The 13574-nt window shown below is 48.9% G+C and overlaps 1 protein-coding gene across 2 annotated transcripts in view; it reads right to left on the reverse strand.

Moving 5' to 3' along the window:
* PCCA (propionyl-CoA carboxylase subunit alpha) overlaps positions 1-7621 on the reverse strand; it is a 476944-nt gene extending 469323 nt beyond the window's left edge. For both annotated transcript variants that reach the window (XM_075918750.1, XM_075918751.1), the window contains exon 1: positions 7473-7621. In XM_075918750.1, the coding sequence (XP_075774865.1) occupies positions 7473-7544 (72 nt within the window). In that variant the 5' untranslated portion in view covers positions 7545-7621. The remainder of the gene's footprint in view (positions 1-7472) is intronic.
* Positions 7622-13574: the final 5953 nt, after the last annotated feature.

Consider the following 13574-nt stretch of genomic DNA (forward strand, 5'->3'; position numbering starts at 1 on the left):
TCTGTGGCAAGGCTAGTGCTAGAGACACGCACATCCCCATCTCAATTCAGAAACCTCTGCCACAAAACCATCCACCATCCCTTGAATATTACTAAGAAAATCTAGTATAGCAGGAAACAATTAATGGCTTTTCTAGGGATGTTACATCGCGATTAATCAGCTAATAGATTAGTCGATGGAATTTCCATCGACTAGTTGATAAGGGGGCACTTGTTATCTCACTGCGCCTCTCCCTTTGAAATGTACAAGAGCCATGGCAGCTCCTATACAATTCAAAGGGAGGGGGGGAAGAGGGCAGCGGGAATCAGTGCCAGAAGGGAGCAAAGAAGTCCACGCTGGCACGGGTTCCCCTCTGTGCCTCTTTCTTTGAAATGTACAAGAGCCACAGGCAGTTCTTGTACATTCCAGAGGGAGAGGAGCAGCAATGGGACCAGCGCAAGCTGCACTGTTTCAATCCCCACTCGTGCTGTTTCCCTGCTGCCCTCTGCACCCCCGCAGAGATGGTGCTAGGAAGGGGAAACTGGCTTTAAGTCAGCTCCCCCCCAGCACAGGCTCGTGCTCCCCCCTTTGCTGCCTCTCTCTGATAGAGGCAGTAAGGAGTAGGGGGCGGGGGAGCGACTAGTCAAGTTCCTACTCAACTATCCAATAAGCATTTGCTTATTGAGTAGTCAACTAGTTGCTTACATCTCTGGGTGCTACACACTTGCATGACAAGGGTCCCCACTGTGGATGTTCCAAATTCACAAAGATTTCCCACTGATGGGTAGAAATCCAGGATTGCAAGCTTCCAGACTGATCACCACTCACTTCTCAATGAAAACTGCACTGACAAATCCCATGTCCCTGGGCTGGAGGGCAACCATAAGCTGGGCGTAGTCCCAGGAACATGATATTTTGCACCTCAAAGTTCTGCAGACAATGCTCATCATCCCAACCCTACATTACAATGCAATCCCACCAGTTAATGCTTGTTTGTCAGGCTCAGAAGCAGCACCTCTCTCCCAGCAGCTGATCTACAATGCAATCAATCTTGAATTAGTTTTCACCATGTCCCTCGGCCATCTGTCCTCTATGAAATAGAACCTTAGCAGCAAAGGAAATGACTTTCTAGGTCTCTGCAAATACTGGACGATTATCTGTCTTGTGTATATGAAGCTCATGAGAGCACAGACCTGTGCTGGCTCCATGGTTTTTAAGAGAACTGAAAAGACATGCTACACAGTTTTTTTTTTTTTTAAAGAGGCATTCAAATTATGAAAGAAAGGAAGTTGCATGGTAGGAACTTGATCCCTTTCTCCCAATCATCCCTGCACCACTTGCTTCTGTCCCACCATGCATTGCCAAAATTTCTCAGCGGCCTGTGACAAGTTGCACACTGGAATATCTACCCCTGGTGCATCAATACAGAATTACAACTGGGGAGTACACACAGTAGGAATTCAAAGGAACCAAGAATGTATAAGCAATATATTAACAGCAGCAGCTGTACACCAACATAATTTGCATCAACCAAAGTTTTAGTATAGACATGGCACTAGGCATCACAATAATCCACAAAACTCTTGCTTGGCCATTGGTATCTAAACTCACTGGCGCCTCATCTTCTGCTTCAAAAGTTCTCTTGGGCACTTAAATTTAGGTGCCCAGGCACCTAAATCCTAGAGCAATCCACAACTGGGAAAAGAAAGATTTAGAGTATTCTCACATATGGGGCCCAATCTAGTAAGCATGCTCAGAGATTACCTACCAGATAAGGTCCTATTCAAAAATCTGGGTGGAGAAAGAGGCAACACCCATGTTATAACCAAACTGAATGTTTACAGCACTCATCTGTGATGTGGAAGATCCAAAGTAAATTCCACTCTCTGCCAAGAGAGATGGAAGAAGAGGAACTGAGCAGATGTCTCCCACCTGTCAGAATGCTCTTACAGCAGTGGTCCCCAACACGGTGAACGCGGGTGCCATGGCACCCACTGGGGCATTTATGTGTGCCCGCCAAACGATCTGGGCCGGCCCTGCCCTGGTCACACAGCACATGAGCGGCCCCGTGCCCGACAGCCCCAAAAGGTTGGGGACCACTGTCTTACACTATCAACCTATGGCAAATTCTGATGTGAAGCTTCCTCAAACTTTCCTTTTAAAGCTGTTAAACTGAGAATTTTTTTGAGAGGCCACTAATCCATGGTCTCTCCTCCCAGGTGGACTTCTTAACCACCAGGTTAGAGAGTCACATTCTCTCTTGATCAATGACTTAAGTATTTATCCCAAGTACAACATTTCATTTTAGACAAACTCACCTTCCCACAAAACAAGCAGACAATTAAGTTCAAAGATGAAGCCAGAGAATTCTAGCAAAAACTTTAATATTTCCCTATGTAATATAGGGATGCAAGAGTGTAAGGGTGCATCTACACAGCACAGTTATTTTGAAATAATTACTATTATTTCAAAATAACGTGAGCGTCTACACAGCAATTCCATTATTTCAAAATCTGTAAACCTCATTCAATAAAGAATAATGCTTATTCCAAAACAGCTATTTAGGAATAGCAGTAGAGTGGATGCTCCACTGCTATTTCAAAATAGCTCCTCCCCATGGCCATTTGAAGTAATTACTCCCCAGTGCCGCCTGGGGCTCTAATTCAAGGTAGCATGTCCACATTAGGGAAACCTGCCTTGGACTCATTTTAAGGCTTCCCTGTAGGGTACACATGCTATTTTGAAATAAGCCATTTTGAAATTAGTGCGCTGTATAGATGTACCCTAACTGATTAAATGGTCAACCGATAAGCATCAGCATACCGGTTTCCATTACATGCCAGTTTCTGGTCCTGGCCCTGCAGAGTCAGCTGTCATCCCTGACTGTAGGCTCGACAGCATAAAGATTATACTGCACAGCTTGCAGCACAGCCGGCTCCCTGGGAAAGGGGCTGAAAACTGGTGCATGCTGGGAGCGCACACCACATCCAGCTGCTCAAAACATTATACAAACTACAGGCAGTCCCCAGGTTACGTACAAGATAAGAACAAACCTACAGTCCCTAAGTTGAATCTGTATGTAAGTCAGAACTGGCATCCATATTCAGCAGCTGCTGAAACTGACTGCCAGTTCTGACTTACATACAGATTCAACTTAAGAACCCCAAGTCAGCTGCTGCTGAAACTGATCAGCAGCTGATTCCAGGAAGCCCGGGACAGAGCAACTGTGCCTCGGGCTTCCTGTAGTCAGCGCTGGTCAGTTTCAGCAACGGCTGACTTGGGGACGTCTGGGGCAGAGCAGCTGGGGTGCTGCTGGGTTGCTCCAGTAGCACCGCTCCTCGGCGCTACTGGACCAACCCAGCAGCACCCCAGCTGCTCTGCCCCAGGAGTCCTGATTCAGCCGCTGCTGAAACTGACCAGCAGCGGCTGAATCAGGACACCTGGGGCAGAGCAGCTGGGGTGCTGCCGGGTTGGTCCAGTAGTGCCCAGAGCGGCGCTGCGGGACCAACCGGCAGCACCCCAGCTGCTCTGCCCCAGGGTCCACAACAAAATCCTGGTCTGCTGGGGGGGGGGGGCGCGCACACTAGATGCGCCCCCCCCCCCCCCCAGCAGGCCAGGGACATAGGGAGCAAAGCGGCAGCGGGGGGTGCCTCGCCTCTGAGGCTTTGCTCTGGCATGGGACCGCTTTGCTGGAGACGGTCCCCAGCAGACCAGGGACACCGCGAGCAAACCCGCAGCAGCGGCGGGGTCCCCCGCTTCTGAGGCTTTGCTCCGGCAAAGCCTCAGAAGCACGGGAACCCGCCGCTGCTGCGGATTTGCTCCCGATGCCCCTGGTCTGCTGGAGACGGTCCCCAGCAGACCAAGGGCACCGGGAGCAGCTTTTCTCGCCCCGGAGGTCGAGGTGGCTGACGGCTGCCTGTGAGCTCCGGGGCGAGAAAGCCCCGTTCGTAAGTCGGGGACTGCCTGTAACGTCTTTGCAGTACCCTAGTTCAGTAAGTGGCACACAGCTTGCTGACCAACTTTTAAAGAAGTATAACTTTCTTCCCTCTTACATTAGTGTTTTTTTTTAATTTTAAAAAAAAAGGTTAAAAAGGTAATTGGGTAGCCATTAAAAATCCTAGTAGCTACATAGTTGTATGCACTTTGGGCTCTGCAGTATAAAGCTTATATTGCAGCCGGTTCCCCAGGAGCCAGCTTATAATATATTTTAAAATATAATATAAGCCAGCTCCTGGCACACACCAGCTCCTCTTCCAGGGAGCTGGCTATTTCCTTGTGCTGTGGGCCTTGTAATATAAAGTTTATACTGCAGAGCTCACAGTACAGTCGGCTCCTGGCCCCAACCATGGGGAAGACGGCTGCCAGCCTGCGCTACTGTCACTGCATCAGAGCCTGCAGCACAGGGAAAGAGCCAGCTCCCTGGAAGAGGAGCCGGTGTGTGCCAGGAGCTGGCTTATATTATATTTTAAAATATATTATAAGCTGGCTCCTGGGGAACCGGCTGCAATATAGGCTTTATACTGCAGAGCCCAAAGTGCATACAACTATGTAGCTACTAGGATTTTTAATGGCTACCCAATTACCTTTAACCTTTTTTAAAAAAAAATTAAAAACCACTAATGTAAGAGGGAAGAAAGTTATACTTCTTTAAAAGTTGGTCAGCAAGCTGTGTGCCACTTATTGAACTAGAGTACTGCAAAGACGTTAGTTTGTATAATGTTTTGAGCAAAGAGTCTTGTTCCAAGTATTAACTGAGTAGCATCTAGATATAAAAATCGTGTAATAGAAAATGTGTAATCACTGAAAATCTCAGCAGTTACACATACGGTGGGCTTTACACTGCCGAGCCCACAGTGAAGCCTCTTCACCGGAAGCAGAGCCGGCAGCTCATGTGCCCAGCTCCCAGGGAGGAGGCTTTGCCCTGCCCTGCCACAATGAAGCCACCTCCCTGGGAGGCTGAGTGTAACCGACCCCATTAACCAATAGGCATCTGCTTATCAGTTAGTCATTTACACTGTACAATCTCTAATAGCATCTAAAGTTTTATGTAGCTAAGCCAATTTACTATGACCCTAAACCAGGGGTTCTCAAACTTCATTGCCTCATGCTTCTGTTTTGACCAAAAAAAAAATTGCTACATGATCCCATGAGGAACCAAAGCCTTACCCTGTGCAAACTCTGCTGCTCTGTGTCAGAGTGGGAGCAATGGAAGAGGGAAGCCGCTCAAGGGCTCCTGTTCAGAGCAGGGGGGAGCATGTAACCTTAGGCCTGCTGCCCAGGCTGAATCTCTTGGGCTTCAGCTTTGGCCCTTGACGAACTGGCTTGGGTTCTGGCCCTGAGCCCCAGCAAGTCTAACACCAGCCTTGGTGACCCCATTAAAATAGGGTTGACACCCAATATCAGAACCCTTGCTGTAAGTTATCAAGAAAGAAATAGCTATACTACAAACTGCAAAATAATGTCTAAAATGGGGCACTGGAGAATCACTGTGGTGGAGTTATACAATGAACATTTACAATCTCTCAAATTTGGATTCTCTAAGTTCAAGCCAATTTGGAAAATACAAATCGGGAGCAAACTTCAAGAAAAAAATTTGCTTACTAATTGTTAAACTTCCTAAAGAGGCCCACTGTGAAATGAAATAAGCAAGATGCACGGAAGGGAAAAAATAAGATTTTTTTGAAGAGGTGTTTAGAAATTGGATTTGTAATAGGCTTCTTAGTTTAAAACTTTCAAGCTACAGCCAATTCATAGCGCATTTTGCCTCCACTTATGGTTTCCTTTCATTATCCTAGTACAGTAAACTTCTGATAATCCGGCACCTTTAGGACCCAGGGGGTGTCGGATTATCAGATATGCCGGACTATTGGAGGGGGGGGCTATGAGAGGTCTGGGGGCCTCATAGCCCCCCTCTTCCGATAGTCCGACTCTGCCCCAGGCATCCCCGATTCAGCCTCTGCTGGTCAGTTTCAGCAGTGGCTGAATCGGGGACGCCTGGGGCAGAGCAGCTGGGGTGTTGCCGGGTTGGTCCCGCAGCACCGAAGAACAGCACTACGGGACCAACCCAGCAGCACACCAGCTGCTCTGCCCCAGGCATCCCCAAGTCAGCCGCTGCTGAAACTGACCAGCAGCTGAATCGAGGAAGCCAGGGGCAGAGCAGCTGGGGTGCTGCCGGGTTGGTCCTGTAGTGCAGCCCCAGGCTTCTTGGAGTCAGCTGCTGCTCAGTTTCAGCAGCGGCTGACTTGGGGATGCCTGGGGCAGAGCTGCTGAAACTGATCAGCAGCTGACTCCAAGAAGCCTGGGGTGGTGCTACAGAACCAACCCGGCAGCACCCCAGCTGCTCTGCCCCCAGCTTCCCTGATTCAGCTGCTGGTCAGTTTCAGCAGCTCTGCCCCAGGCATCCCCAAGTCAGCCGCTGCTGAAACTGAGCAGCGGCTGACTCCAAAAAGCCTGGGGCTGCACTACAGGACCAACGTCCAGCTGCCTGGAGCACTTCCGGGTTCCCAATGGTGCCAGACCATCAGGAGTGCCGGAGCATTGGATGCCGGACCAATGGAGTTTTACTGTATAATTTTGTAATTAACTAACACATCAACGTCTAGAGCAAGAAGCTAAGCTTGACTACTTTAGATAGCCACTCCTAGGCAACTAACATTCAAGCATCACAGGCAGCCACACTGCATGCCTTCTGTAGTATTCTTAGGGTAAACAGGAAGAAAGCCCCACTGGCCCTGCACTTAGGGGTGCACTATTCTGCTCATAAGATGTAGGGGAGCTATACAAGACACATGCTTTGTTCTACAAGTTTCTCTCCAAGATCTGTCCTTCACTGCTCTCCTCTCTAAAGGAGGGTCAAGGCCTGCACATGAATACCTCTGTCTAGAAACAGGTGATGCATGAAATATCTTACAACAGAATTTTAATATTTTTGACAGCATTTCCAAGTATCTGCCCTTACATCCTTCCTGAGAGCTACCTTTAGGCAGTAACAGTTTATCACCTGATAGACTGCAAAACATGTCAGAAAAGAGATCTTGCCTGTGTGTGTGTCTGGCTGGACAACACTTTGCAATGATTCCCCCTCCCCCTCATCGTGGCTGGAAAGTCCAAAAGCCTGAAGACGGTAACTCGTGCAATACATACACCAACTAGTGCCCACTGCAATTTGCAAGGAGAGGTGCCGTGGCCGCCAGAGCTGAGCGGGAGAAAGCGAGCCCACTCCAGGGGGCAGTGAGCCTGTCACAGCCCAGGAAAAAGCCCTTAGCGCCCCCAGGGCCAGGGCACAAACCCCAGGGCGCACCTGGAGCAGAGCCCAGGGACTAACCCTGGGGAAGGCGCCGCTGGTCTCCCGCCGGCACCAGACAAGCTCTGGGGACCCGGCAGCCGCCCGTTGGGCGCGCGGGGCTCGACTCGGCTCCGCGCCCACGCGCCCGCGCATCCCCCGCCCTAGGTGCACGCGGCGCCCCGAGAGCGCGGGGGAGGGGGGCGCTCACCTGTAGCGCGAGCAGGTACCGTTCCGGCTGCCACCAGGTGCTCGCGGCCACTCGGCGCAAGGACGCCGCCATCGCTGCTGCCAGCCGGAGCCTCGGCTTGCTCTTTCACCTCGGCGAGGGGGCGGGGTCAGAGCTCCGCGCTCAGCCAATCCGAGCTCGCCTTCCGCCTCCTCGCCCCCTCCCGGCTGCGGGAGAGCGTCAGAGAGCGCGTAGGCCGTCCAGCGCCCAGCCTCGAGCCGCCTTGTAGCCGCACAGGAGCCTGGCGCGCGGGGATTCCCCGGATCAGCCACGGGAGAGAGGCCCCGCCCCCCTCCAAGTCGTTGCCAACCCGGACCCGGAGCTCCAGCCCCAGGCGCCGCGAGCGGGAGGGGCGCTTGCAAACAGGCAGCTCCTGGAGGGCAGCTCCAAGGCAGAGAGTAGGAGCCGCATGGCAGTGGAAGGGTCATCTAGTCCAGGGGTTCCCACCCTTTACCGTCCCGTACCCGCTTGGCTTTTAGTAAACCTTCCCGTACCCCTATTCAATAGGAAACGAAATCAATTCTAGACTCTAGAAGCCACAACTTTTTTCACTAACACTGCTACTTTGGGAATATTTCAATTAGGATAATCTAGTTATTTACCAAATCTTCCCCGTACCCCCTTGACAAGCTTCCCGTACCCATTGGGGGTATGCGTAACCCAGGTTGGGAGCCCCTGATCTAGTCTAACCCCTCCTACCAAGATGCAAGATGTGCAGCTGCTGTACCCACGTCCCCACCGCGGGGAGCCTCAAGTCTGCCCCCTCCGGAGACAGCAGCCTCCTAGCAGGCTTGGGAGATGAGCCAGCAAATGTCCGGGCTGGGCCGGCCAGGGGCAAGGGCATAAGGCCATGCAAGCACCTTGCCACTCCAGCCTACTGGGAACTGCTGACTTATTCCCCCCAGGAGGCGAGCCTCTTGGGTCTGGTCAGCAAGTATTAGCCATGGATACTGTCATCTTCCCCGCCCCCATTGCACACCTGTCCACCACAGCCAGTAATGTATATTTCATTCATCCTGGTGTGCGGTGTAACTGGCTACTAGTTAGAGATTTTCTTTGCCTACATAAGTCATAGCAGAAAACCATTTCCCCACCCTTTCTGGAGGAGGAGATAATACAGGCAGTCCCCGAGTTACGCGGATCCGACTTATGTCGGATCTGCACTTACAAACGGGGCTTTTCTCGCTCCAGAGGATGCGGCCGGCGGGAGCACCCAGACGCGCCGAGGTCCTGCCGCCCTCGTCCTCCAGGGTGAGAAAAGCTGCTCCGCGTGTTCCTGGTCTGCTGGGGGGGCGGGGGCCCAGCAGACCAGGGAGACGCGGAGCAAAGCCGCGGAGGACCCGGGCGGCGGGAGCGCCCAGATGCGCCGTGGTCCCGCCCGGGTCCTCGGCAGCTTTGGTCCGCGTCTACCTGGTCTGCAGACCAGGCTTTTCTCGGGACGCCTGTGGTAGAGCACCTGGGGCGCTGCCGGTTGGTCCCGCAGCGCCGCTCCTCGGCGCTACTCGACCAACCCGGCAGCACCCCAGCTGCTCTGCCCCAGGCATCCCCAAGTCAGCCACTGCTGAAACTGACCAGCGGCTGACTACAGGAAGCCCGAGGCAGAGTTGCTCTGCCCCGGGCTTCCTGGAATCAGCCGCTGATCAGTTTCAGCAGCAGCTGACTTGGGGACACCTGGGGTAGAGCACCTGGGGTGCTGCCGGGTTGGTCCCCACAGTGCTGAGATGCGGCGCTGCGGAAACCTACCCGGCAGCGCCCCAGGTGCTCTGTCCCAGGCGTCCAGATTCAGCTGCTGTTGAAGCTGATCAGCAGCTGATTCCAGGAAGCGGGAGGCAGAGAAACTCTCTGTTCTGCAATGTGATTTGTCCTTTTCATATGTGTTCATTTTTTTTAATTGTATCCTTTGGTATATATGGTTGTGACTATTTTCTTCCACTATTTGATCTGAGGAAGTGGGTCTGGCCCACGAAAGCTCATCATCTAATAAACCATCTTGTTAGTCTTTAAAGTGCTACATTGTCCTGCATTTTGCTTCAGCTACCCCAGACTAACACGGCTACATTTCTATCACTGCCTGCTTGCTATGCAGAGCAGCGGAGGGAAAAGGAGGGATGCAGAGCCTCAGAAAAGGTGGGGAAGGGGGTGGGACAAGGGTGTTTGGGTTGGAGATAGATCCTGTATTGCCTTTAAATTAAAAAGTGATCTTAAAAAAGGTTGGAGACCACTGCTCTACAGCATAGACTGTAGGGAAACTGGAAGGGAAATTTTCAAAGGACCTCAGTAAAAAGTCTGGGAACCCAAAGTAACAATAGAGTGTAGAAAGGGTCACTGGTTTACATGTTTATTCTTTCCACTAATAAAACAAGAAGGGCATATTCAATAAATGTGAATGGCAACTAATGTACAACAGAAAATAAAATACTTTTGAACACATTATGAAGTTAATTAGTGGAGTTCTTTGCCATAAAATATTGCTAGGCCTACAACAGCACAAAAATGGATACTCATTCAGAAAATATAGATACATAGTTATATTTAATGTCTAAAAGGTTTGGAACAGATTAAACCCTCGTGCTTCTAGGCATAAGCCAATTTACAGGTGACGCTGTTAAGGAAGAAACTTTCTTTATAGTCAGATTATTGCAAACTTTCACTTTCACCTACTAGTGTTGGATACACATTACCAGATGCACTGATGGACTAGTATTACTATTTCCTAGGTACTAATCCTGCAAATCTATGTTAAATTATCTGACTTTCTCAAATTTACATAGAGTCAAATCCCTACCTTCATGCTGTCTTTTTTTTTATTAGAGTTCAGACACTCAAGAACAATCAATGAGGGGGTGCTGCTACAATATCTGAGGGTGTGTCTAGACTACATGCCTCCGTCCATGGAGGCATGTAGATTAGACAGATCGGCAAAGGGAAATGAAGCCGCGATTAAAATAATCGCGGCTTCATTTAAATTTAAATGGCTGCCCCGCTCTGCCGACAAACAGCTGATCAGCTGTTTGTCGGCTGATCGGGGCAGTCTGGACGCGCCGCGATCACAAGGAAGCCTTTCTTGATTGGCGCAGTTATGCCTCGTGAAACCAGGTTTACCTGTGCTGATCAAGAAAGGCTTCCTTGTGACCGCGGCGCGTCCAGACTGCCCCGATCAGCCGACAAACAGCTGATCAGCTGTTTGTCGGCAGAGCTGGGCAGCCATTTAAATTTAAATGAAGCTGCGATTAAAATAATCGCGGCTTCATTTCCCTTTTTCGAATACACAAATCTACATACCTCCATCGACGGAGGCATGTAGTTTAGACGTACCCTGAATGTGTACTTCCTCTGACACAATTAAGTTTTGAGTGCCAGCAGCAATTATTGTGCACTTCTGAGCCCTTCTGGAACTTCTTTTCAGACAATTTCCAAACAATGCCTGTTTCTCATGCCCTTAGAGTGCTCAGATACTTGTGCTTGGTTGACCCCAACCTCTGTAAATTCCCTCAGGGATCAACTCCAGTGTACGCCTCTAAATGGGTATTCAAACACCTGTTTGCATCACCCCCTGATTTTGAAAGCTTTGGCCTAGATTTATTAACATTTATCAACATTTTTCTAACTTCTCATTTCAATAAATTTACTGAAATTGTATGGCGAAAGAAAAGATGCACATGGTGGACAGTTGAATACAGGATGGACCTCCATGGTCCAGCACCCTTGGGACCTGACCAGTCCTGGATGAGGGATTTTGCTGGACCAGAGGTGGACATTTCTGGACCCCTGTCACCAGCCCCCCTGTCCCGGCCACTGGCCTCCCGGAAGGCTTCCCACCTGCTGCTGTTCTGCTGACTCTGCTGGGCAGCCCCGCACTGGACCTCTGGGACCTGCAGGGCAGTTGCAAGCACCACACTGGAGCTCTGGAACTGACCAGGCAGCTGCATACCATGGCTCCCTGCCAGTGTTCCCACTAAGATTTCCCATCCGTGAGCTGAGTGTGTTTTGTCTTATGCACCAAAGTTCATGTCGTGTGCACTTGTCCAAGGAGAGGCTGGAGCTGGGCTGACCATTCCCTCCAGGATTCCTTGCAGGGGGTAGGCCCAAGACTGGGTTGCCGGGCCCCCCAGGAAGCTGCTCGGGGGGGGGGGGCGGTTTGAACTGGGCTGTCAGACCTCTGGCCAGCTGGCAGCTCTTTATGAGAGGAAGAGCTAGGGCTGGGCTTCCCAGCTCCCCCAACCTGAGGACAATGTGGGGGGTGGCCTGGGGCTGCACTGCACAGCACTCCCAGCTGGCTGACCAGCAGTTCCTGAAGCAAGGGGGTTAAGGCTGCTTTCTGGAGGCCTCCCACCTGTCCAGTACTACAGCCAAGAGCCAGGAGAATGGACTTGGGAGCCATAAGGCAGGGGCCTTGCTGCTGGTCTTCCACCAGGATTCTCTGGTCCTGCAACATCGGTGCTGGACCATGAATGTTGCCTGACCAGAGAATCCCAGTTAAGAGAGTTTCAGCCTGTACTAGTTTTATCCCTGTTGCTTGCTAATGGAGAAAAATATGAGTTATGTGCCTTCCTCATATAAATTGAGTTGTGAGAATGAAACTGACATTTCATTGTTGCTATTACATGTTTAATATTGTGTCTATTATTAGAAATGCTGACTCAAGCCATACAAGTGTAAATAACCTAATGCAAAAAACCTTTGTTGACTAAAGACTTGTCATCATATATTTACTCCATCAATGTCACAGATAAACCCATTTAACAAAAAAGATCCTACTAGAAATACCCAGCAAGTTACCACCCCAAATTCTTCCTTCCCTGGAAAGTCCTGAAAGTCACTGAAAGATAAAGCAGAAAAGAGCTCTAGAATAGATGTCCCACACTTCAGGATATAGATGAGATATCTATTTCTATTTAATCTATGCCACCAAATAACATCATTAAAGCATATAACAAAATTTTGAGACCTGGATGTCAGTTCCTTCTCTGTATATATTTTTTTAAAAGTCACATGACATCACACCAATGTTTTCTTTTGCTCCACAGAAGGAGTTCTATTTGTAGGCCCTCCTTTACGCATAGGCAACCCCCTGCAGTGCCACATCAAAGGAGGCACCCCACAGTTGCAAAGGGAAATGTACTAGGATTACACAGACACATGGCTGCAAAGAGAAACTTTGCAGCCAACTGGGTGTATAAAGAACTTGATGCAGTAGGAAATTGACTAATGCAAGTCATTTTCCTTCTTCAGCAAGGGTAGGAACACTTTACTCAGGGAAGGGACAGAAGAGAAAGTGTAGGAGAATTCCAGTCAACCTTTATCTATATTTGAAGACTTTCTACTTTTTAGGATGATTAGACTTTGGCTTTCAGCCTATACATTTGTTTTGTATTTATTTATTTATATAATTGTATAGCATAAGCTACATTCGTCGTCTACCAAAAAGACTAATTGCATATAAATAAAAAAGAAAAAAATATTTAATTGACCAAAATTACACAGTTATTGCTGCCAAATTTACAAGAACAATAGGGGGTCAATTCTAATAAAAACTTCCCACTCATTAAAGGCACATGCATTTTTTTAAAAGTACCATTCAGAATCAAGAATATCAGATTTGTTTGTAAAATCTAAATACATAGTTTTAAAAATAACACGTCATAGACATGCCTGGTCTGTTAAATATTTTTAATTGGAGATTTCACTCAAATTCATAAAATTATTGGAAAGGATATGTCACAGATGTTGTAATATATCACTTTATTAAAATAGATGACTGATGATATATCATCATAGAATATCTCTTTAAACAAAACTAGTTGATGTAATGATTCATTTGGTTTTGAGACTTACATGCCATTAATTTATAAACCTGTTTAAACTTCCAAAATAAGTATCCCTTTTTAAAAAAATCTAAAATCTAAGGCCAAAATTCTCCAAAAATACTTCAGTACACGTGTAACTCTACTGATGAGAGCTGAATGAATTATCGGGGACTATTTAAATTCATAAAGTTCAACATGTTCAAAAGTGTCTGCAAGACTGGGACCCATGTTTTCTCAGTATGCTGACTGGTTGCAAAAAACCCCAACAATTTTAGGG

This window comes from Pelodiscus sinensis, chromosome 1 (genome assembly GCF_049634645.1).
Source record: "Pelodiscus sinensis isolate JC-2024 chromosome 1, ASM4963464v1, whole genome shotgun sequence".
Classification (NCBI taxonomy): Eukaryota; Metazoa; Chordata; order Testudines; family Trionychidae; genus Pelodiscus; species Pelodiscus sinensis.